Below are 22,977 nucleotides of genomic sequence, written 5' to 3' on the forward strand. Positions count from 1 at the left end.
ATTCAGTGGATGGATATTTTATGTAAAATTCTAGCTTTGTTAAAACATATCACCTAGCATTACCCCTTGTTTCTGTAATATACAGTTATAAGTTTAAGTGTTTCATTTATAGAACAAGTAGCTGAACATTAAAATCTACTGGCACGCACTTCCCTGTGGCCCAGTGGTTAAGACTCTGCGCTTCCCATCAACAGAGGAATGGATAAAAAAGATGTAGTATACATATACAATGGAATATTACTCAGCCATAAAAAAGGAATGAAATAATGCCATTTGCAGCAACATGGATGGACCTAGAGATTGTCATACTGGGTGAAGTAAGTCAGACAGAGAAAGACAAATACCATATGATATCACTTATATGGGGAATCTAAAAAGAAATGATACAAATGAGCATATTTACAAAAGAGAAGTGGACTCACAAACTTAGAGAATGAACTTAAGGTTACCGGCGGGGAAGGGTGAAGGGAAGGGATAGTTAGGGAGTTTGGGACTGACATGTACACACTGCTGTAGTTTAAAAGGGTAACCAACAAGGACCTACTGTAGAGCACAGGGAACTCTGCTCCATGTTATGTGGCAGCTGGGATGGGAAAGAAGTCTGGGGGAGAATGTATTCATGTATACGTATGGCTGAGTCACCTTGCTATGCACCTGAAACTATCACAACATTGTTTATCAGCTATACTCCAATATAAATTAAAAAGTTAAAAAAAAAAAAAAGACTGCGCTTCCAATGCAGGGGGTACAGGTTCAATCCCTGGTCGGGGAAGTTCCACATGCTGCGCAGCACCACTGGCGCAATAGCTAGAAGACTTTTAGTTGGTACCTGATTAGTACTGAGCCTTCATGTATCCCTCATTTTAAAAAATCGGTTACTGTTTAAAAATTGTGGTAAAATGTACATAGCATAAACTTTACCAATCAAACCATTTTAAAGTGTGTAACTGAACGTCATTACGTACATCCACGTTGTTCTGCAACCATTACCACTATCCATTTCCAGAACTTCATCACCCCAAACTGAAACTCTGCTCGCTAAACAACAATATTCCATTCTCCCCTCCCCGCAGCCCCGACAACCACCATCTACTTCCTGTATCTATTAACTTAACCACTCTAGGTATCTAATGTAAGTGGAATCATACATTTTCCTTTCTGTGACTGGCTTATTTCACTTAGCATAATGTCCTTAAGGTTCATCCATGTTGTAGCTTGTGTCAGAATTCCCTTCTTTTTAAGGCTGAATACTACTCTGCTGAATGTGAACCACATTTTGTTTATCCATTCATTTGTCAATGGACACATGGGTTACTTCTCCCTTTTGGCTATTAAATAATAGCCAAATAGTAAATAATGCTGCTATGAGCATGGGTGTACAAATTGCTGTTCAAGTCCCTGCTTTCAGTTCTTCTGGCCATAAACCCAGAAGTGGAATTGTTGGATCATATGGTAATTCTATTTTTAACTTTTTGAGGAACTGCCATACCATTTTCTATAGCCATTTGCATCATTTATTTCACAATTCCACCAACAGTGCACAGGGGTTCCAATTTTTCCAGATCCTTGCTGAGAACTTAATTTCTGTTCTTTTTGATATTCTAACGGTATGAGGTGATATCTCATTGTGGTTTTGATTTTCATTTCTCTAGTGATTAGTGATGATGAGCATCATTTCATATGCTTGTTGGTCATTATATATCCTCTTTGAAGAAATGTCTGTTAAAGTCCTTAGCCCATTTTAAAATCAGGTTATTTATAGTTTTTGTTGTTGATTTGTGGGAGTTCTTTATATATTCTGGATATTAGCCCCTTATCAGATACATGATTTGCCAATATTTTCTCCCATTCTGTGGGTTGCTTTTCACTCAGTTGATAGTGTGCTTTGATGCACAGTTTTTAATTAATTAATTATTTATTTATTTTTGGCTGCGTTGGGTCTTCATTGCTGGGCGCAGGCTTTCTCTAGCTGCGGCAAGTGGGGGCTGCTCTTTGTTGCGGTGCACAGGCTTCTTATTGCAGTGGCTTCTCTTGTTGTGGAGCACAGGCTCTAGGCACGCAGGCTTCAGTAGTTCCAGCACACGGGCTCAGTTGTTGTGGCTCATGGGCTCTAGAGCACAGGCTCAATAGTTACGGCACATGGGCTTAGATGCTCCACAGCATGTGGGATCTTCCCAGACCAGGGCTTGAACCCGTGTCCCCTGCATTGCGAGAAGGATTCTTAACCACTGTGTCACCAGGGAAGTCCTGCACAGTTTTTAATTTTGATGAAGCCTGATTATCTATTTTTCTTTTGTTTCCTGGTGTCATATCTAAGAGAGCATTGCCAAATCCAATGTCATGAGGATTTCCCCTATGTTTTTTCCCTAAGAGTTTTATAGTTCTAACTCTTATGTTTAGGTCTTTGTCCATTTTGAGTTAATCTTCATATATGGTGTTAGGTAAGGATCCAACTTCATTCTTTTGCCTGTGGACATCCAATTTTCTTAACACCATTTGTTGAAAAGACTGTCCTGTTTCTATTGAGTAACCCTGACACTGTGTCTAAAATCATTTGACCATATATGTGAAGATTTATTTCTGGGTTCTTTATTCTATTCCATTGGTCTGTATGTCTGTCTTCATGCCAGAACCACACTGTTTTGATTGCTGTAGCTTTGTAGTAAGTTTGAAATAAGGAAGTACGAGACCTCCAACTTTATTCTTTTTCAAGACTGTTTTGACTTATTTGGGGTCTCCTGAGATCCCATATGAATTTTGGAATAAATTTTTCCACTTCTGCAAAAAATTGTCCTTGGGATTTTGATAGGAATTTGTACTGAATCTGTATATTGCTTTTGGGTAGTACTGACATCACCACAATATTAAGTCTTCTAATCCGTGAGTGTGAGATGTCTTTCCATTTATGTATTTGGTTGATTTTTTGTAGTGATTCCTTTCTCATTTCCTTTGTGTACATTCTATAGATATTTTCTTTGTTGTTACCATGGGGATTACACATAACATCCTAAAGCTATGACATTTAACTTACATTGACACCAGCTTCAGTTATTTACAAGAACTACTTTACAGCCATGTCTCCCCACTTTATATTATGTCACTAATTACATCATTATATATTATGTAGCCGTTAACATAGATTTATAATTTTTGTGCATTTGTTACTTAAATCCTGTAGAAAATAAAAAGTGGAGTTATACATCAAAATTACAATAATACCATTCCTTATATTTGTCCATGTATTTACCTTTACCAGAGGACTTTATATTTCTGAATGGCTTTGAGTTATTGTCTAGCATCCTTTCATTTCAACTTAAGGGCTCTCTAGCATTTCTTACAGGGCAGGTCTAATGATAATGAACTCCTTTGATTTTTGTTTGTCTGGCTTTGTTGTTTTAATTTCCCCCTCATTTTTGAAGCACAGTTCTGCTGGATATAGAATTCTTGGTTGACAGTTTTTTCTTTCAGCACTTAGATATATCATCACAATATGTCTTCTGGCCTGCAGTGTTTCTGCTGAGAAATCCACTGATATTCTTACTGGGAGATTTCCTCTTATATGTGATAAGTGACCTTCCTTGCTGCTTTCAAGATTCTCTCTGTCTGACTTTTGACAATTTGATTTTTATGTGTCTCAGTGTGGATCTCTTTGAGTTTATTCTCTTTGGCATTCATTGAGCTTCTTGGATTTGTATATCCTTGTCTTGCCCCAAATTTGCAAAACTTTGGGTCATTATTTCTTCAATTAATTTCTCTGCCCCTTTCTCTCTCTTCTCCTCTCGGACTCCCATAATGCCCATATTGATCTGCTTGATGGCATCCCATAAGTCTCTTAGGCTCTGTTCACTTTTCTTCATTCTTTTTGTCCTCAGACTCAATAATGTCAAATGACCTGTCTTCAAGTTTGCTGATATTTTTTGCTGTCTGAGTCTGCTGTTGAAGCCCTCTAATGGATTTTTCAATTCAGTTAGTGTATTTTTCAGCTCCATAATAAAAAAATAATAATTTCTGTTGATATTCTCGTTTTGTTCATATATTGTTTCCCTGATTTCCTTTAGTTCATTGCTTGTGTTTTCCTTTAGCTTTTTGAGCATATTTAAGACAGTTAAAGTCTTTGTTTAGGAAGTCTGATGTGTGTGTTTCTTCAGGGATACTTTCTGGAGATTATTTTCTTGCTTCGAGTGGGCCGTATTTCCCTGTTTTTTGTATGCCTTTTTGTTTTTTGGTGGTGGTGGGGCATTGTATCTTTGGTTTAAAATTGGGCATGTGAAGAAACATCCACCTCTCACAATCTTTGCAGACTGTTGTTGAAGACCTTCACTAATTTTATTGGCCTCTGGGTCTTGGGATTAACTCTGGGTGGAGGCTTAAGGTTTTGTCAAGTCTTTTCTGAGCATGTGTCCTGTCTGGGCCTAAGTGCATGTTTTTTTTGCTTGGTTCTGTTTATTAAATTTAAAAATTTCCCCTCATGCATGGCTGCTTTTAAATGTCTTAATTTCCCAGAGTCTCACCCTAGCTTCTTCTCAGGGCCTTAAAGAGTTCTGCTGCATTCTTTGGCCTGCAATCTACTGCCCTCAGGTGTCTGGGTCTGCAGTTTGTCACATGATGTGGCTCCGGCCACTACCTTCTACAGCTTCTGCTAGCGTGAGATCCAAACTATGCACTTTCCCCCGTCTGAGTTCTGAGTCAAGTCAGAAACTAGTCCCTTGGCCAGCCCCCAACAGGCCAGAATACTGCAGACAAACTCTGTGCTACTCCTTCCATCTGGAGGGAGGGAACTGGGTGTCGGGCCACTTCCTCTGACTATGCCATGCTGGGAAGGGTGTGGGCAAGGGTGAGTGAAAACACCATGACATTTTCTACATTTTTGAATGCGGCTTTTTCTTGATTGGGTGTTTGGTTGGTGTAGATATCTGACTGGTTTTCAGAGCTCTTATAAAGTTATTTTAGTTAGTCTGTCATTTATTTAATGCTTCTGTGAGAGAATGAGGGCCTGGACCTTCCTATTCTGCTGTATTGTTGATGTGCAGTATCTTTTATAGTGACACAGTGTTAAGTATGCAAATACATGCACAAAAATCTCAATGTGAGCCTATTTATTTAGTACTTCTAATTTTTAATAGTTCAATTATAACCAATACTACAACTATTAAAATAATTCCACACAGCAGAAGGGTGATTAGTCAGAGTATCACCAACTACTCTAATCATTAATGAATTTGTTACTTTTGGTGGTAACTTCATAACATACAAATTTCATTAATACTTTAGGATCAACTTCGGAAAACCTAGAGCCAATGTCCACCTTATTTAAATATACTCCTCTTTATAAAGTTGTCACATATTATTTATTATATTCTCCAGAATCATGCAGAATGTCTATTACAACCTTTGTGTGACCATGTTGGTGATTCACAAGTTAGTTAAAGTGACCATTAGGGGCCAGAATGTGGAAGCATAATAAATATTAAAATTACTGTTATTCATTTTTGGTAAGTGAATGATGTTACTTGAGTAGACTATATAGTAGAGAAAAAAATGTTATGTATGTTATTTCTTGGGTAATACAAATACCAGTTGTCACTATGAGTCATAACAGGATGAAACAGGATGATGTTCTGGAAAATAGTCTTAAGAAGAATCTCACACTGTTGGCCTAATAAGAACAAAGTCATTAGTTCAAATCCCCTGCAGGCCAGATAGATGCTTTTTCATGATATCTGCCCCCAGATAATATATATAAAGTAAGTCGTTCAGTGCCTGAACAACACTGAAGTAAGTGTAATGGCCAGCAGATGTTGGCCATTATTTATCATCATCTCAGTTATATTCAATAAAGATTTATTTATTAATAAATAAACAGGAAAGGCCTATTCTGCATAATGCACCATTTTAGGCACTTTTCTGTTGGTCACAGGAGAACTGAGTTAAGAATTGGGATGGAACATAGCTTCACAGTTAATGTTGAAAACCAGCTCAAAAATCTATTAATAGTGGCAGACTCCTCTTGATATATAAGTTATAAAAAGCATAACTGAAGGGGTAATCATAGGAATTACAGTCAATATCTTTGATGTCCTATTCAGGCCTTTAATGATAAGTGTTTGTAATAAAAGTCTAATTTTGATTATTTAGTATATATGTACGTGGCTTACATATCAGACCTTGCTCATTCTCTTTGTTAGCTTAAACCTAAAATTTCTCTATTATTTGGCAAAAGGTCACCTACCTGAAAGTTACTTGAAACAATGGTAAAAAATAGTTTGCCAAATTCTCCTAAGCTTGTCTTCCTGAAAATACACAGAGTAAGTGTCCAAGAAGGTTCCTTTCAGTACTACTTTGAATTTGAACACAGATCCTGTCAGATCATACTTACAGTTAAACATTTGGGTGTTTATAATAAATGATTAATTAAATGACTTGAGAGAAAAAAAGTCCTCAGATTAAAAGGACCAGTGTCACAGCTTGTGGTACCCATGTGTGGCTTGCTGGTCTTAATTTTCTACGGCTTTCCATTGTTCAAGAGTTGCTTCAGCATAAAAATAAATTGAGCTCCAATATGTGATGTGTGTTTCATTAATATTTTGGCAAATTCCTTTCCAGCTGTACTTTGATCAGAATTGAAAAGACAAGAGGAAAGTCCAAGGAAAAGCAGTTTTAGTCTCTTACAAATGACAAAGAAACAAGAGATATATCAAAGAATTTACATTTTGAAGGAAGGTCATGGTTGTGTATTACACTGTTCACATTGTGAGGTCATTAGCTTTCTAGCACTGGGACTGTAAAACAAGTGCCTGAAAAATCTGTTTCTTGCCTAGATATTATGTGTTAAAATTTTTTTTTTGGTAGGGAATGTTTCTTTTATTTGAACACTTTCCTGTAGGACTTAAACTTCTGGTATCTATCCGTGTGTTCTGAAAAAGAATTAAGGAGACTATATGTCATAAGACATTTTGGAATACAGCAAGGCATATGGAAATCTTGAGCCTAATTTTCTCCCAACTAATTATCTGTAAGTATAACTTTTAAAGAACCTAGAAGAAATTCCCTGAATTGGTCTTGAACATTACAGTAGGCCAAGTATGAAAATAATTGAACAGGAACATTAGAAAAATGTGTTTAAGCCATAGGATTAAATGCGCAGCATAAAATGATGATTAATCACCATATGAAAAAACTTGGTTCAGGTAAATAAGAAGCAAAGTGAAATATATGTCAGAGCCACTCAGAAGTGTGGTCTGTGGACCTTTGTTACCTGCCAGTGACAAGGACAGGAAGTCTTAGGAAATTTGATGTTATCCCACTACTTTTATTTTATTTTACAAGAGGATTAGTCCACAATGCATTGGAAATTAAACTATATAAAAAAACAAACATATTGGGACTTCCCTGGTGGCACAGTGGTTATGAATCCGTCTGCCAATGCAGGGGACATGAGTTCGATCCCTGGTCCAGGAAGATCCCACAGGCCGCAGAGCAACTCAGCCCATGCGCCACAACTACTGAGCCTGTGCTCTAGAGCCCGCGAGCCACCAACTACTGAGCCCGTGCCCCACAACTACTGAAGCCCTTGCGCCTAGAGCCCGTGCTCCGCAACAAGAGAAGCCACCGCGATGAGAACCCCGTGCACCGCAATGAAGAGTAGACCCCACTCGCCACAACTAGAGAAAGCCTGCATGCAGCAACAAAGACCCAACGCAGCCAAATATAAATAAATTTAAAAAAAAAAGAAAATGATTTAAGAACATGATTAACATACAGGCAAGTTCACGATATGTTGAGTAGTGTTTACAGCAGAATTTCAAATTGTAAAAATAAAAAATAAAAGGAATATATGTATACTTAGGAAAGTTTGTAAGAGGAATTACGGGTGATTTAAACAAAACAAACAAAACAAAACAAAACAAACATATTATTCCTTCACTACAGGCAGTTTGAAGACCACTGGTCTACAGTAACTAAATTCACCATCAAACTCGTATACTGAGTTTCCATTTTAAAGATTAAAAACTAAGAATATCAAAGAACACCCAAAACACAAGATGTTTATGTTGCTCTTTTAAAATGAGGGGCTGTCCCTTCCCTCTGTAAACTTGATGTCCAATGAGAAGGAATCTTTTCAGGTACTTTCCCTTAAACTAGAAAATGTGAAAGTAATTATATTTAGGGAGATAAATATATTTTACATATATATCAAATGAGGTGCCTGGACAAACACTAGATAACAGTGAATATAATTAAAGTATAAAATTTGCCAAAACAGGGCTTCCCTGGTGGTGCAGTGGTTGAGAGTCCGCCTGCCGATGCAGGGGACACAGCTTCAATGCCCCGGTCCGGGAAGATCCCACATGCTGCAGAGCGGCTGGGCCCGTGAGCCATGGCCGCTGAGCCTGCACATCCGGAGCCTGTGCTCCGCAACAGGAGAGGCCGCAACAGTGAGAGGCCCACGTACCACACACACACAAAAAATTTGCCAAAACAAAACCTAATTATCACTTCTAGACACAAAAATCCCAAAGACTTTACAGGCATCATAAAGTTGGCCTCTGCAGTTGATTAAGAAAACAGAAACAAAACAAATACCTACAACATACTTGCGATCTGACGTCAATATTGCACAGTTAACATGGAGATGCTTTTTTAATTGCACAAATCAAAGTATAATATTAAGAACCTTTGTCAGAGTCCTTACTTATAAATACTAAAACACAATCAAAAGGAATTTTATAAAGGACACAATTTAAGAAGGTTTCAAGATATACGGTGCAGGAAATGTGCAATGGGTAAAGGTGCAGTAAGCCAGCCCTGATTCTAGGTTCTTTTACTTGAACGTGTAAGTAGGGAGGGCACCATTCTCTAAAGTGGGTCTTTTCCCAAAGGCACTACTGACAGATAAAAAGCAGACTATTAATGGTCTGTGTGTAACAGGCAGAACTGGCATTGCAGCAACACTAAAGAGTGTTATAAAAACTAATGTTTAAGTTCATGAATGACCTGAGGCTTAGTGTGTGCTGCACTGGCAATAAATAGGCTGTATTTATTCTTCAAGAAACACTGCTATTCCTTTTTTCCTTCAAGGAATTCTGGAATGTCAGCCCACTGGGTGGGACAGCCTCCAGTTAAAGTTTCTCACTTATAAACTTAGCTGGAGACCAAGTTTCAAGACCAAAGCTAAGAATGTAATAGTACAAGCAATGCAGGGAAAAGGAGAATGATAGTCTCTTACATAGGTGGAACTGTCATGAAGCCATTACCAGGTAGATGGCTGAGGTGACAAAAATTCTCTATTACTAAAAAGCTAAGGCCATGCTAATAGCTGTCTGATGTCCTGACCTACTCAGACAGAAACAGAACAAACAACCCAAGTGGATAAGTAGAACTGCTTTCTAATGGTATGTACTTACATATTTGACATTCTTTTTAGCCTTTTTTTTTTTTTTTTGGCGGTACGCGGGCCTCTCACTGTTGTGGCCTCTCCCGTTGTGGAGCACAGGCTCCGGACGTGCAGGCTCAGCGGCCATGGCTCAAGGGCCTAGCTGCTCCGCAGCATGTGGGATCTTCCCGGACCGGGGCACGAACCCGTGTCCCCTGCATTGGCAGGCGGACTCTCAACCACTGCGCCACCAGGGAAGCCCTAGCCCTATTTTTAAAGCTCAAAACCAGGGTGCAGCAAATACGGTGAGAACAGTAGGGGCTGGTCTCCCTTCTCTCCATTCCTGCCTGCTTAGACCTCAGACCATGGGCTGGTCGCTGACCCTCATCCTTCCTCCAGGCCAGGTTCCAGCGAAGCTGAGGGGCCAGTCACACTTGCCCTGTAAACTCTGACAGGAGAATATGAAGTGTAGCTACCCACACTACCTCTTGTGACTCCAAGAGGGAGAGGCTCTACTCGCAAATGAGAGAACACAAACACTGCTTCTGCAAGCCGGCGTCAGAGCTCATGGTGCTGAATGCAATTCAACATTTATTGAGCACTCTTTCTGTACCAGGCCCTGTGCTAGGTGTTAAAGATAACCCCCCTCCCCCACCCCCCTATTTCAGATCATGGTGATAAGTGCAATGAAGAAGATAATGCTGAAAGACACAGTCCCCAACAAATAGATATTCATGAATGAGAAGAAATGCCATAAGAAAATGTGCAAACATTTTTAATCCCCAAATTTCCATATTTCTCTGAACCCAGGCCTCCCCCCATGAAAGGGTTAAGGCAGATTAATTGCTAAATTCCTTTCCAATTCAAAAATTCTATGATGCTGGGCTTTAACAAGAAAATTTTCTACTGAACTTGACCAATCCCGTTAAGTAGTTCAATAGTTTTGACTTTAATGTAACTAAATACTATTAAAATTTCAGTAAGGTAAAAACACCATAAAGAGAGAGAAAAAACAACAGATTACGTGCAGCACAGAGTTCTTATAAAACCAAAAGAAACACTAACACTCACTGAAAAATAAGAAATGTAAATTTCCAATGCAATTATCAAAAAATATTAGATCTTTTGCATGCACTAGATGCACTAGATTCTGACACATAATAGGTGCTTGATAAATATTTGTTGAACAAATGAATTCAATCTAACCAAAATCAAGGGGCCAATTAAAACATTCAAATCTCCAGTGTGCAAGGTTTAAAGTAATGATATTACCTACTTGTGATAAAGACTTAGTGATGGTGGAATAAAGACTGTATTCCTTTCCTGGAAGGCAGTCGAGTGCCTACCTTTTGCTTAACAAAAGATTGAAATCCATTTCATTATCTAGTAATTATTCAAAGAAATATTAGACAAATGCCCAACAATGTATGTATGAAAAAACCAGCATGTAGCAAGAATGTGAGAATACAACAGGGGCACTTGTGTGTTTAGGAATGAATAACAGGAAACAACCCTAGGTAACAAATACCAGGTAACTGGTTAAAAGAGATACAGTGTATTGGTTCAATTAAATACTGAGGTATAAAAGCAAGGAACACATACAGTTACCATATGACACAGCAATTCCACTCCAAGGTATATACCCAAGAGAAGTGAAAACATATGTCCACATAAAAACTTGTCCACAAGTGTTCACAGCACCATTATTCATAATAGCAAATGTTCACTAGCTGATGAATAAACAAAATGTGGTATATCAACACAATGGAATATTACTCAGCCATAACAAGGGATGATGTACTGGTACATGCTACAACATGGATGAACCTTAAAAGCATTACACTAAGTGAAAGAAGCCAGTCACAAAAGGCCAGATATTGTATGATTCCATTTATATAAAATATCCAGAATAGGTAAATCCAGAGACAGAAAGTGGACTCCTGGTTGCTTAGGGCTGAGTGGAGGAGCTAACAGGGAGTGACTGCTGAGGGGTATGGGCTTCTTTTGGGAAAGATGAAAGTGTTCTGGAATCAGATAATGGTGAGAGTTGCACAAGTCTGTGAATATACTAGTAAGCAATGAATTATACACTTTAAAAGGGTGAATTTTCCCAGTGCCTTTTTGTTTTTTTACAGAAATAGAAAAATCCATCTTAACATTAATACGGAATCTCAAGGGACCCCAAGTAGTCAAAACAGTCTTGAAAAAGAAGAACAAAAGTTGGAGATCTCACACAGGAATTCCTGATTCCAAAATTTACTATGAAGCTACAGTAGTCAAAACAGTGTGGTACTGACATAAAAACAGAGATATAGGCCAATGCAATAGAATAGAAAGCCCATAAATAAATTCCTTTGTACATGACCAGATGACCTCTGACAAGAGTGTCAAGACCATTCAGTGGGGGAAAGGACAGTCTTTTCAACAAATGGTGTTGGGAAAACTGGATATACACATGCAAAAGAATGAAGTTGGATCTTTAGCTTATACCATATTACAAAAATTAAAACCAATTAAAGACCTAAATATAAAACCCCAATCCATGAAAATCCTAGAAGAAAACAGGATCCAATCAATCCAAAACAATACAATTCATGACACTGGATTTGGCAATGATTTCTTAGTATGACACCAAAAGCACAGGCAACAAAATACACAAGTGGGAGTAGATCAAACTTAAAAACTTCTGTTCATTAGTGGTTACTATCAACAGAGTGAAAAGGTGACACATGGAATGGGAGAAAGTATTTGCAAATTATATATCTGATAAGGGGTTAGTTAATACCTAGAACATATGAAGAACTCCTACAACTCAACAGAAAAACAAATGACCTGATTTTTTTTTTTTTTTTTTTTTTTTTTTTTTTTTTCGCGGTATGTGGGCCTCTCACTGTTGTGGCCTCTCCCGTTGCGGAGCACAGGCTCCGGACGCGCAGGCCCAGCGGCCATGGCTCACGGGCCCAGCCGCTCCGCGGCATATGGGATCCCCCCAGACCGGGGCACGAACCCGTATCCCCTGCATTGGCAGGCGGACTCTCAACCACTGCGCCACCAGGGAGGCCCCAAATGACCTGATTTTAAAGAGGGCAAAAAGATCTGAATAGACATTTCTCCAAAGATGATATACAAATGGCCAACAAGCATGTGGGAAGATGCTCAGCATCACTAATGATTACAGAAATGCAAATCAAAACCACAGGTGAACATACTCAATATCTTGTAATACTACAATGGAAAAGAATCTGAAAAAAATATATAAGTATATATACACACATATATATTTATATGTATAACTGAATCATTTTGCTGTGCACTTGAAACTAACACAACATTGTAAATTAACTATACTTCAATTAAAAAAAAACACAGTGAGATCACTTCGCACCACTAGAATAGCTACTATCAAAAGAACAGAAATTAACAAGTGTTGGTGAAGATGTGGAGAAATAGGAACACTTGTGCGCTGTTGGTGGGAGTGTGAAATGTTGCAGTCAGTATGGAGGTTCCTTAAAAATTAAAAATAGAACTACCATATGATCCAACAATCCCATTTCTGGATATATGCCCAAAAGCACTAAAAGCAGGGTCTCGAAGAGATATTTCCACATTCATGTACTCATCATTATTCACAATAGCCAAGAGATGGAAGCAACCCAATGTCCACTGATGAATGGATAAATAAAATGTGGAATATCCATAAAAGGGAATATTATTCAGTTTTAAAACTGAAAGAAACCCTGTCACATGCTACAACGTGAATGAACCTTGAGGACATTGTTAAATGATATAAGCCAGTCACAAAGACAAATACTGTATGATTCCATTTATATGAGATATTCAAAGTAGTCAAATTCATCGAGACAGAAATAGAATGGTGGTTAGCAGGCCTGGGGGAATGGGGAGTTGTTGTCTAATGGGTTTAAGTTTCAGTTTTGTAAGACGAAAAAGTTCTGGAGATCTGTTGCACAACAATGTGAATATATGTACCACTACAGAACTGTACACTTAAAGTGGTTAGATGGTTAGAAAAAGGGTGGATTTTATGGTACGTGAGTTACATCTCAAAAAAAAGTTACATGAAAAAATTTTAAAGTGAGTTATAAAACTATAAAATAAAAATATGTATATAGAACAGAAATAATTTAAGAATCTATTGAAAATGTTAGTAGTTGGATTACATGTGACAAACCTATATTTTTCTTCACTTTCAGACTTCTCCTCTGGTGAAAACGTATTATGTTGATATGTAAAAAACAAGGCACTTTCTCTGTTGAGGGGTAAAAACAAGAAAGGTGATACCTGGGCTGGAGTGTTTGTAGTCACAGGAGATGGCGATTCACTAACTTTTGGCTCACTTGGGGACGCGGCTGACCCCTGCGACTCCTGGCTGGCTGGCTGGTCTGGAGACAAAGCATCACTGCTGTCTTCGTCAAATGAGAAATCGCCCTGAGTTTGGGGATAGTCCTCCTTCCCAACACCTAAAGAAAGAAATGATTCTTAATTTATCTTCGCCTTGGAATACCAAGGTTAAAATGAAAAAGGAGAAATATTATTCATTATAAGGACTTAAGAAGCTGGTTAAAAACAAAATTGAACATAATGTACTTCCCCATGGAAGAACACAACACTATCTAAGATGAATACTTGGGGGAAAAAACCCAACCTGAATCAGATCAAGTCTTTGGATCCAAATACTAGTTATAGGAAGTACAGGAGACAAGAAAGCTTTTAATGACACCTAGGGATGCAAATGCATTCAGAAAAATCTAGTAATGTGGAAATGCTAGAGGATAAAAGCCTGTTCATCAACAAATAAAAAGTAAGGAAAGAAAGGAGGAGGAAGACCCACCCAGGAGATTGACTTAAGAGATACATCAGCTAAAGGCAATGTGTGGACCTTCTTTGGATCCAACTTGGATCCAACATTTGGAATCCAACTGTTAAAAAACATTATAAGGCAAAATGGGGCTCTGACTGGGTATCTGTTGATAAGTCCCACTTCACGGAGCAGCCCTGCTGTACTGACATCTTACCTTTTGGGACCCATTTCTTCGGAACTGAATGGAATCATAGTGAATTGTACTACTTAGAATTACTGACTACAGACTACCTAAGATTTAAATTCATACTAATGCAAAATATGAAGTCCCCATGAGTAATGGAAACTATAATAGTTTTTAAAGTAGGATATTAACTTTTCAAAATTGCTTGCTGAAAAAGTGGCATTATTCTGGAAAAAATTTTTTTTCTGCTGAAGTTTATGCCAGAAAAAAATGGTAAATATTAGTAACTAAGTATGATAAGACTGGGATAAAATGGGCAGATTCTACCATTCTTAATGAATACATCTATATGCATCTGCTATTCACCTTGCTGAACTAAGACTGAACAAACTCTTTTTATCTTTCCTAGAAGTAAACTGAACTAAAATAATGAAAAATCTGTAAAAATCTTAAAACAACAGAAACTAAACATAATACAATAAGTTTAACTTAGAAAACATGGTAACAAAATCAGAACTTAAAGGCTTAAACATTGTAAAGCAACTATACCCTAATTAAAAAAAAAAAAAGAAAGACAGACTTAAACCTCAGATGTAACAAGAGGAATCTCTGTGTTAACTGGTAAGAGATGCTTGTCTTGTAATACATAATATAATAACACTAACAGTAATAATGGGAATCAGTGCAAATGTTCATCAATTTCTAATTTACCCAGAAAACGATAGTCATGATAGTGCTGGCTTTTTAAATTAAATGTTTCTTATTTAAAACTTCCAAGTTTCTTTTTCTCCCAGAAAACAGTAAAATTTTAGAATCTTGCCTATAATTGCTTCCTTAACACTGGAGTCTACAGGAAGGATGTTTTTCTCTACCAGCTCCATAGGACCAGGTCTTTGAGAAATCTTTTCATTCAGATCATCAGCTAGTCGAGCTCTTTTCAACTTCATCTGAGTAGCCTGCAGGGATGGCTCTGCAAATGTTTCTAAAACAGGAAACACAGTTTTAACCATTACTTGAATTACTATTTCTATTCCATAATGTTATTTCAGGCCAACTAGTTTAAACTGGTATAAACAGACTTATGTGTTCCTAACATATTTATGGAGAGACAATGACTGTTTAAGAACGTTCCTGTATACAATTTACATTTTTAGTCCTAGATAGCTTTATACCGTCTATACAATATGGATGTCCTCAGACTCAAATTAATATGAACTCAAGCCAAAAATGGGGTCCTGCTATTGCTCATTTATGGTAGGAGAGTCAAATTCATATTTATTAGGCATTGGGGATACAGAGGATGAACAAGAGAGATGGGGTTCATGGCTCAAGAAGTTTGCAGTTTTAGATTTGGCTTCATTGGAAAGTCAATTTGTAGAAGGGGAGAAACTGTTATCTCAGGATATAAGCTTCTCTGCAGGAGTCAGTGGGAAGAGCTACAAATCATATCCTTAGATCAATCCATGTGCATCTCACAGTCCTTCATCATAATTAAGAATTTGGGTTTATTCTGAATACATAACCTTGGGACATTCAATTACATAGTAATTAATAGTCATACAGAAGCATCAACTCATCTACCCACATATGCATAAAGTTGTATAACAGGTGTGAAACTACTATAAATATCATAACTCATTCATTTGCATAATTCTGTCAATTACTTGTGTTTCTGGTAACTCATTATTTTATTACACTGTTCTAAATAATGTTTATGATTGATTAAAGATAATGATGAGGGGTTAACCCAATACTGAGTTGAAAGTCGCTTGCCCCTTAAATTATTCAGTATAAGGTCTTTTAATGAAATTCCCTGTAAGTAACCTCAGGATTATCTGATGTTCTTCATTCTGTAGGTTAGATGGCCTGGCTGAGGCCCAAAGAGCACTGAGACCCCAAGGGCCAATAAACTACCCTCCAGCACAGCTGATCACCTGTCTTTCTACTGGTTAAGTTATGTGCTTACCAAGTATCAATCTTGATCGTCTACAAAACAGCTCATCACTATTGTGACTGCTATTGTCAATACATAATTTAACCAGATGTTATGGGGAAATCATAAACTTCAAAAATAAAATGATTATTTCTTGGAAACCTGAGTTAAATGCTTTGGAATGACTTGATAAAGGTAAGCCATTAAAAAAAAATCACTGTCACCATTACTTAGGGCAACTAACAACAGTAAAAGATCTGGGGAAAAAAATTATAAAATCTAGGATTTTTAAACTCAGATTGCTTTTCAAGCATCTTTGAGTATTGTTCCACCATGAATGGAAATTGTAGATGATGCACAATGGCTATGCTTTATACAAGAAAGATGTGAGCTCCGTTCGTTAAAGCCTTCCCCGCACGTGAAGGTCCTACCCCTAAGTTGGAATACTGGCAAATAAATTCATGTTTCTATAAGTTAAAATAACATGTATGCCCATCTCATTTTTATAATTTTCCTGTATAAACAACTCTGGCCCCAATCTTATTAGACAGAACCCTTCTAGCCACACAGGAAGACGATAGGTGGGGGGGAAGCAGATCGTGCAAACCACTTTTAGGTTGATGTTTAAAAGCTTTTGTTAAGATCTAGGCAGGAGAGTCTTCTGCCTTTTCCTCTCTTCCACTGACATTATCCAAGTGATATCAGGAATGTTTGGGAAGAAAATATTCCAAAAGTAAATAATTAGAGGCTGGCATTTTGGTATGCTTCTGTTCCTGGTCTGAGTGCTTCATCATCTCCATGAGGCCGAGGCTGGGTTTCGGCTGCTGAACTTCAGGAAATAATTTAGACTTTTGCCTGCCAAACATCCAATTCAATCAAAATTGGGATAATGTTATAATAAGTTGGGGAACGTGGTTTTAAGGTATTTTTGAAATTATAGATGAGACATTCTTTCTTACTTCCAAAGTCTCTACTTTAGAAGAGATGTCCTAAAAACATCACTTATGGTTCATTCATATACATAGTTAGGTTTTTAAATGCTGAGTAGTCTCTTTTTGGAAAAAGCAGATATGATTCCTTTTGATAGTTAAATGTATTTGCCTTAGTTTTAATTATATTAATAAAACCCGTTACAGTTAGAAGGCAAGTTGAAACAGACAGCATCATTCCTACAAAAATGTTCCTTATAGGTCAAGATATTTTGAGGCACAGAAGGAGCCATTTACCAAGTTACTTACCAGCAAATTTGCTTCTCTGAAGATTCACTTATCCCTGACAGCTGGTAGCTGCTGCTACCCTACCACTGGAGTTCTGGAAAAGCTTTTTTAGTCCAGGAGACTTCTGAGATGTTCACAACCCAAAGTAGAGACAGGAACAGACCTCTCACCTCCCATCCCAGACATGAAGATAGTTACATAATCATAGATTATTTGGATTAGAAGAGATGCTACTTGGGGTTACAGAGGCCAACTTGATAGTTGGAACTTCTTTACAACATCCTTAATGTGGTTTCAGCCTGTGTTTATTCCCTATCACAGCAGCCTGTTTATTCCCTATACAGCACTTTTCACAATCTGTAATTTACTTGTTTTGCCTGTGTATTATCTGTCTCTGCCACTAGAATGTAAGCTCCATGAAGGTGGGCATCCATCTGGCTCACTTGGGTCTCTGGTGTCTAGCTTGCGGGCCAGTGAACTAACAGCTCTAATAATGGCAGCCGTATCACTTCTTGAAGATTTTATTTTGGACATATCTGACTGACCTTTATGCTGAGCTATAATCTAATACTCTGTCATATCAACCTAATTCTAACACTAACTCTATCATTGGGCCAGAGAACACAAATCTAATCTTCCTCCTACCTAATAACTGTCTCTAAATGTTTGAGAAGTCTCTGTTTCTGCTCCGGGTTTAACACTCTCAAGACTATCACAGGGTCAAGCTCCTAGTCTTGCTCCACAAATTAGTCAGTAAAGCAAAACAATGAAAGAAAATGTAACTCAGGAATTTATGGTGGAGATACCAGATTTCGAGAATGCTCTGTTTTTAGAAAAACATCACGGCCTGAGCCACATGTCTCACCAAAGATGGAGTGGAACTGTCCTTACTAGCTTCGTAAGAGATGAGGCTCAGTCATCGAGAAAATCTGGTGGGTCAGGTGGAGCTAGTTTGTGATAATGGTCAGATCAAGCTGGATTGTTGTGGGTTAAGTAGCAACAAAGAGAAAATGTCAGGTATGGGCCTTGCCCCAGGAAGACCTAACAGGGTCCAAGTCGTTGAAAATCTAGGGTTAGACTTGTGGCTATCATACCCCTTACGACCAAATGAGCAGGCGCACATGCCTCACTGATGAAGAAATCCTCTGGACCGAAAATGTTTTTCCAGAACTGTATGGTAGAGATACCTATAGCACCCCCAGCTGGCGGGGAAGAGTCAGTCCATCAATTGGCTATTTGGAGAATCAAACCTTCCCCATGTATCTAACATAACATTTTTAGCTTTGGGTCTTCATGTTGCTATCCAGTTTGGAGGATGTCAGCCTGTGGGGTAAAAAGTTATTAAAATGGGAATAAACAGAAATGGTGGAATTCTCACTTCTTTTCTTGAGAAAATGTAGCAAAAGAAGCAGAAATAGAATTTTTACCTTCTAAAATGTGCATCCTGACAAGTTCAGAACGATCTGGTCGGCTCCGAATCTTGTGCTTCAAAAAGTTTTCGGTCTTTAAAAAAGAGAGAGAGAGAAAAATTCTTACCATAAATTGTTTATGATTTATTGTAGTTTTACATTTTTTTCTCAAGGTACTCTATTTAAATAAACTGTATACTCTTTTGATCATGATTTTGAGAGGAAGAGTAGAAATTAGTACTTTGAAAAACTATTATCCAATACATGATTTAAATTGCAGCCTTCAAAGTGGTACAGAGATTTGAAGTGTATGCTGGTATAAAGTAAGCACTTTTATTTTAAAACCTGGAAAAGGCAAAGGCTCATAATTTTGAAGATGACTTTTGAACAGAGGATTTGAACATTTAAATATCTAAAATCAATAAAATCTACACTTCAGGTCAAGTAAAAATCCATCTAAGATAACACATTTCCTAAAAATCCTAATGTATTTTCTGTGATGAATTCCTATCTTTAATCATACTTTCTTATTCAGAACTGTACTCAGTTCTAAACAATAAGGCTTTAAAATGGGTTTTGTATTTTATAAGACTCTGAGAGATCATTATTGCATCCTGGGAAAAGTCTTAAGGAATTTTTGGAACATGCTTATTTTCATATTGCATGATAGAAGTTTCCTCTGAAACAAAAAGAATAATGGCACTTTTAAAGAAAAATGATAAACACCGATTTAGTGTGCAACTGTGATGGAGTCATTTCAAAGAATAAAACAGGGCTGAATATGGCAATATTCCTCACTCAGCCAAATTCTCCCACCCTTGGTCAAATGTACTGCGAACACAGACCCAGGAGGGAAACGAAGGAAGGATCCGGTGTCAGTACATCACTTGGGCTGTCTGTCTGCAGAGGTAACAAATGGCAGAATGACTCCATCATTATTCTAAAAACTGTTGTTATGCTCCAAAAGTAAGAAAAAAGTGTGACTTGTCCTTATGTACAACACTAGTTTACTAGTTTTAAAAGAACAAAATTTGAATGTCCTGTATTTTCTATAAACCTCCAAGATAAAACTACCCCAGGATATATTACTCTGTATGCCATGTATCCTGAAAATACACTATATTTTCTCTATTGATATACGTAGGAGTAAGACATTACTTGTCCACAGGTACTTTAATACGAAAGAGAGAAGCAGAATATTTTAAACTGAAATTTCTTACTCTGGCTCGTTCCAAGCTTTTTATCTGCTCGTGGAATGCTGCTGGGCTCTTCAGGGCTGTGAGAGGAAAAGAAATCATTTCCGTGGTATAAATAGAGGAGTTAATACTTCAGTCAAATGTTACAGCGTATCATGGTGATGTTTCCTCTTAATCTGATTAGTGTGCCTCTACAGTTCCATTTATTTCCTAATTCCTTTAGGAGATCTGTAAAATTGAAACCTTAAATGTTTCAGAATTAAAATTATCTGTTTCACAAATAAAACAAGTGAACATTCACAACAGAGTTGTAAACATAATGACAATGCATATATCAGGTCAGACTAGTTCCAGCCCATAATTTGGGGCAAATTACCATTACCAAGGGAACTGTTTGATGGTTCCTTAATAGGCCTTTGCTCTTATGGCCCTACAAGTTACTGGGAAAAGCCCACATGTCCTCAGGGCATTTAATGTTGGAGGGATCTAGCCTTGAACTTGAGGACACTCTGCAGTTCATGTCTAAGAGATCAGAGTTACCACCTACTGAGAACCCACAACACACTGAGCCCCGTGCTCTGTGGCCCATCACAGTTATATTGTTGCTCATCATCACAAGAGCCTTGTGACATAGGTATTAGCCCCAGTACAGATGAAAGGCTCAAAGAGGTTAAATGAATTCTTGAAGTTATACAGCTAGATGGTGGTCAAAGCGGGATTTACATCTAGAATTCTGAATTTGGCAGGTTCATGCTCTTTCTACCATACCACAATGCAACTCACTCTAAAGACACAGTGATTCCTTAATATGTTAACTGCTAGTACATTATTCCAAAGTCCCAGAGAGAGAGAGGCAGTGTTTATTAAAACATCACATACTACAGTATTTCTATCAATTATCTTTGCAAAATCTTCTGTGTGTATGTCCACTGCTGTCTGATTACACCCTGCACTTATCACTATGGGCAGTCAGAGAATGTGGATGGAATGCAGGACTAGGCTTAACCTGGGCTATCACCTCCCAATATTGGCCAATCAGCTCTTGGTAACATTCTTTTCAATTCTGGTACTTAAAGCATTGCAAAGACTCACAGAAGCCCAGCCCAAACAGGTTTGGCCAGGGACCAGCTCCTAAAAGCAGACTATACAGCTGGCTTCACAGTGGTATTTAAAGCACCACACTTTGATCCTGTTTGATTGGTTCATATCAGGAATGTAGTGGTGGAGAAATCTGGCAGATTATCAAACCAGCTTCTGATAACTGGTTTTATCACAATGCTAGATTTAAAATATGTAGATACTCAATTAATAGTAGTTCAGAAAAAAAAGTTTTCACAGGGAAAAACATTTTTCACAGAGAAAAATCGTTCCTTATCATAAACCAAAAAAAGGCAACAGCAGTGACTGTGAAGACTGGGAAGCGTAAGTGCATTTTGTAATTTCTTTCTAGTTTTTTAAGCCAAATAAGTTACTTCTTAGAGAAATCAATTTTTAGACAAAAATCCCAAAATAATGCTAACAGCCTATACAAAACCACCACTCTTCTCCTCTAAAATATAAAATCACCTCCAAATTTGGTGATTAAAGGTAAAGAAGACAACTTGGACAAATATTCTAAAATTAACAGACTCTCAAAAATGAAGGAATGAAGCCTAGAGCTACTTGGGAAAATACCTGTACTTGGGCAAGAAAGATTTTATTAATTATAAATAGAACGTTTATTAGTCCTGTAATTGAGATACATAATTATACAGACTATACTGTAGCATCAAAGATAATTAATTTGAATTAAATTAAAGTAGAACCAGGTTTTGAATTAACTTATCATGTTACTTTTGCCAGTATCATTGGATTCATTATCTAGAGTGATTACTTCAGTTATTTTAAAACTAAAACTAATGCTCAAGTTTGAAGTAAGAACTGATGTTAGCCTAATTACAGAACTTTAAAGGTATTCTTCGATAATATAAAATTCGTGTCTATCTTTTAAGTTGCATCTGGTTTCCAAAATGTATTTTAAATGATTCTGTTAGGTTAGCAATGCTGATGCCTGGTGTTTCCTTATAAATTGTATATGGATTAAATGGATACCACTGAAAGTACAGTGTGAAACAGCTTCTTCTTAGACATGCACAGTTTGTTACATCACATTAGAAATGACAGTGACACTTCAATCTTACGTGGCATGATGCCCTGGTCCACTAGTTGTTCTCTTGTCCTCCTTTGTTGCAGCCTCAGCTGGAGCACTGTGAAAAGGAAATAATCACCATTGGAGTTTACAGGCAAACTGTTGGGTCCAACTTACAAAGTTCCAGAGGAGATACAATTAAGCTTACTTAAAAAGCTTATACTTCATAATTGAATAAGGATACTACCTGGCACCATTCAACCTGTCCCCCCCCCAAAAAAAAAATCAGTTTGTGATTTCTGCCTTTTGGGTGAACTCTGAAGTTCTCTCAGCTTATCTTTTGTTTAGTCAGTTAATAATCTTAAGTTGATGATTAAAGCTAAGTATTTGTTGTTTAAATACAATCACATCATACTCAGCAAATAAACAAAAATGGTTGGCTTATATATTCTTATTAATAAAAATAGAAATGTGAGATACCTTGACATTCCTTAGTTTTTTAAAAAACAAGTTAATAGCAAAAATGTATTTTAAGGAAAGATGAATGTATTTGGAGGAACTCACTCCATCTGGAACAAATTTTAAATCGCTTTAATGAAGGCCAACTTCATAATACAAATTAGACCTATGAGATATTACTAATGACCCAAAGGAAAATTTCTGAATTAAGACTTTGAAGTTTAACAATCTTTGCAAAACATAATACTGCATCTCACTC

At 37.4% G+C, this 22,977-nt stretch overlaps 1 protein-coding gene across 10 annotated transcripts in view; it reads right to left on the bottom strand.

Moving 5' to 3' along the window:
* The window catches only part of MRTFB (myocardin related transcription factor B), a 201,742-nt gene that overhangs the window by 33,180 nt on the left and 145,585 nt on the right, over positions 1 to 22,977 (bottom strand). For all 10 annotated transcript variants that reach the window (XM_082643467.1, XM_082643463.1, XM_082643469.1 and 7 more), the window contains 5 exons: positions 22,312 to 22,377; positions 20,156 to 20,211; positions 18,954 to 19,029; positions 15,197 to 15,358; positions 13,673 to 13,851 (listed from right to left, as the gene is read on the bottom strand). In XM_082643467.1, coding sequence (XP_082499593.1) covers positions 13,673 to 13,851; positions 15,197 to 15,358; positions 18,954 to 19,029; positions 20,156 to 20,211; positions 22,312 to 22,377 — 539 coding nt within the window. The remainder of the gene's footprint in view (positions 1 to 13,672; positions 13,852 to 15,196; positions 15,359 to 18,953; positions 19,030 to 20,155; positions 20,212 to 22,311; positions 22,378 to 22,977) is intronic.

The sequence above is a fragment of the Mesoplodon mirus genome (genome assembly GCF_964341445.2).
Source record: "Mesoplodon mirus genome assembly, chromosome: 15".
Taxonomy (NCBI): Eukaryota; Metazoa; Chordata; class Mammalia; order Artiodactyla; family Ziphiidae; genus Mesoplodon; species Mesoplodon mirus.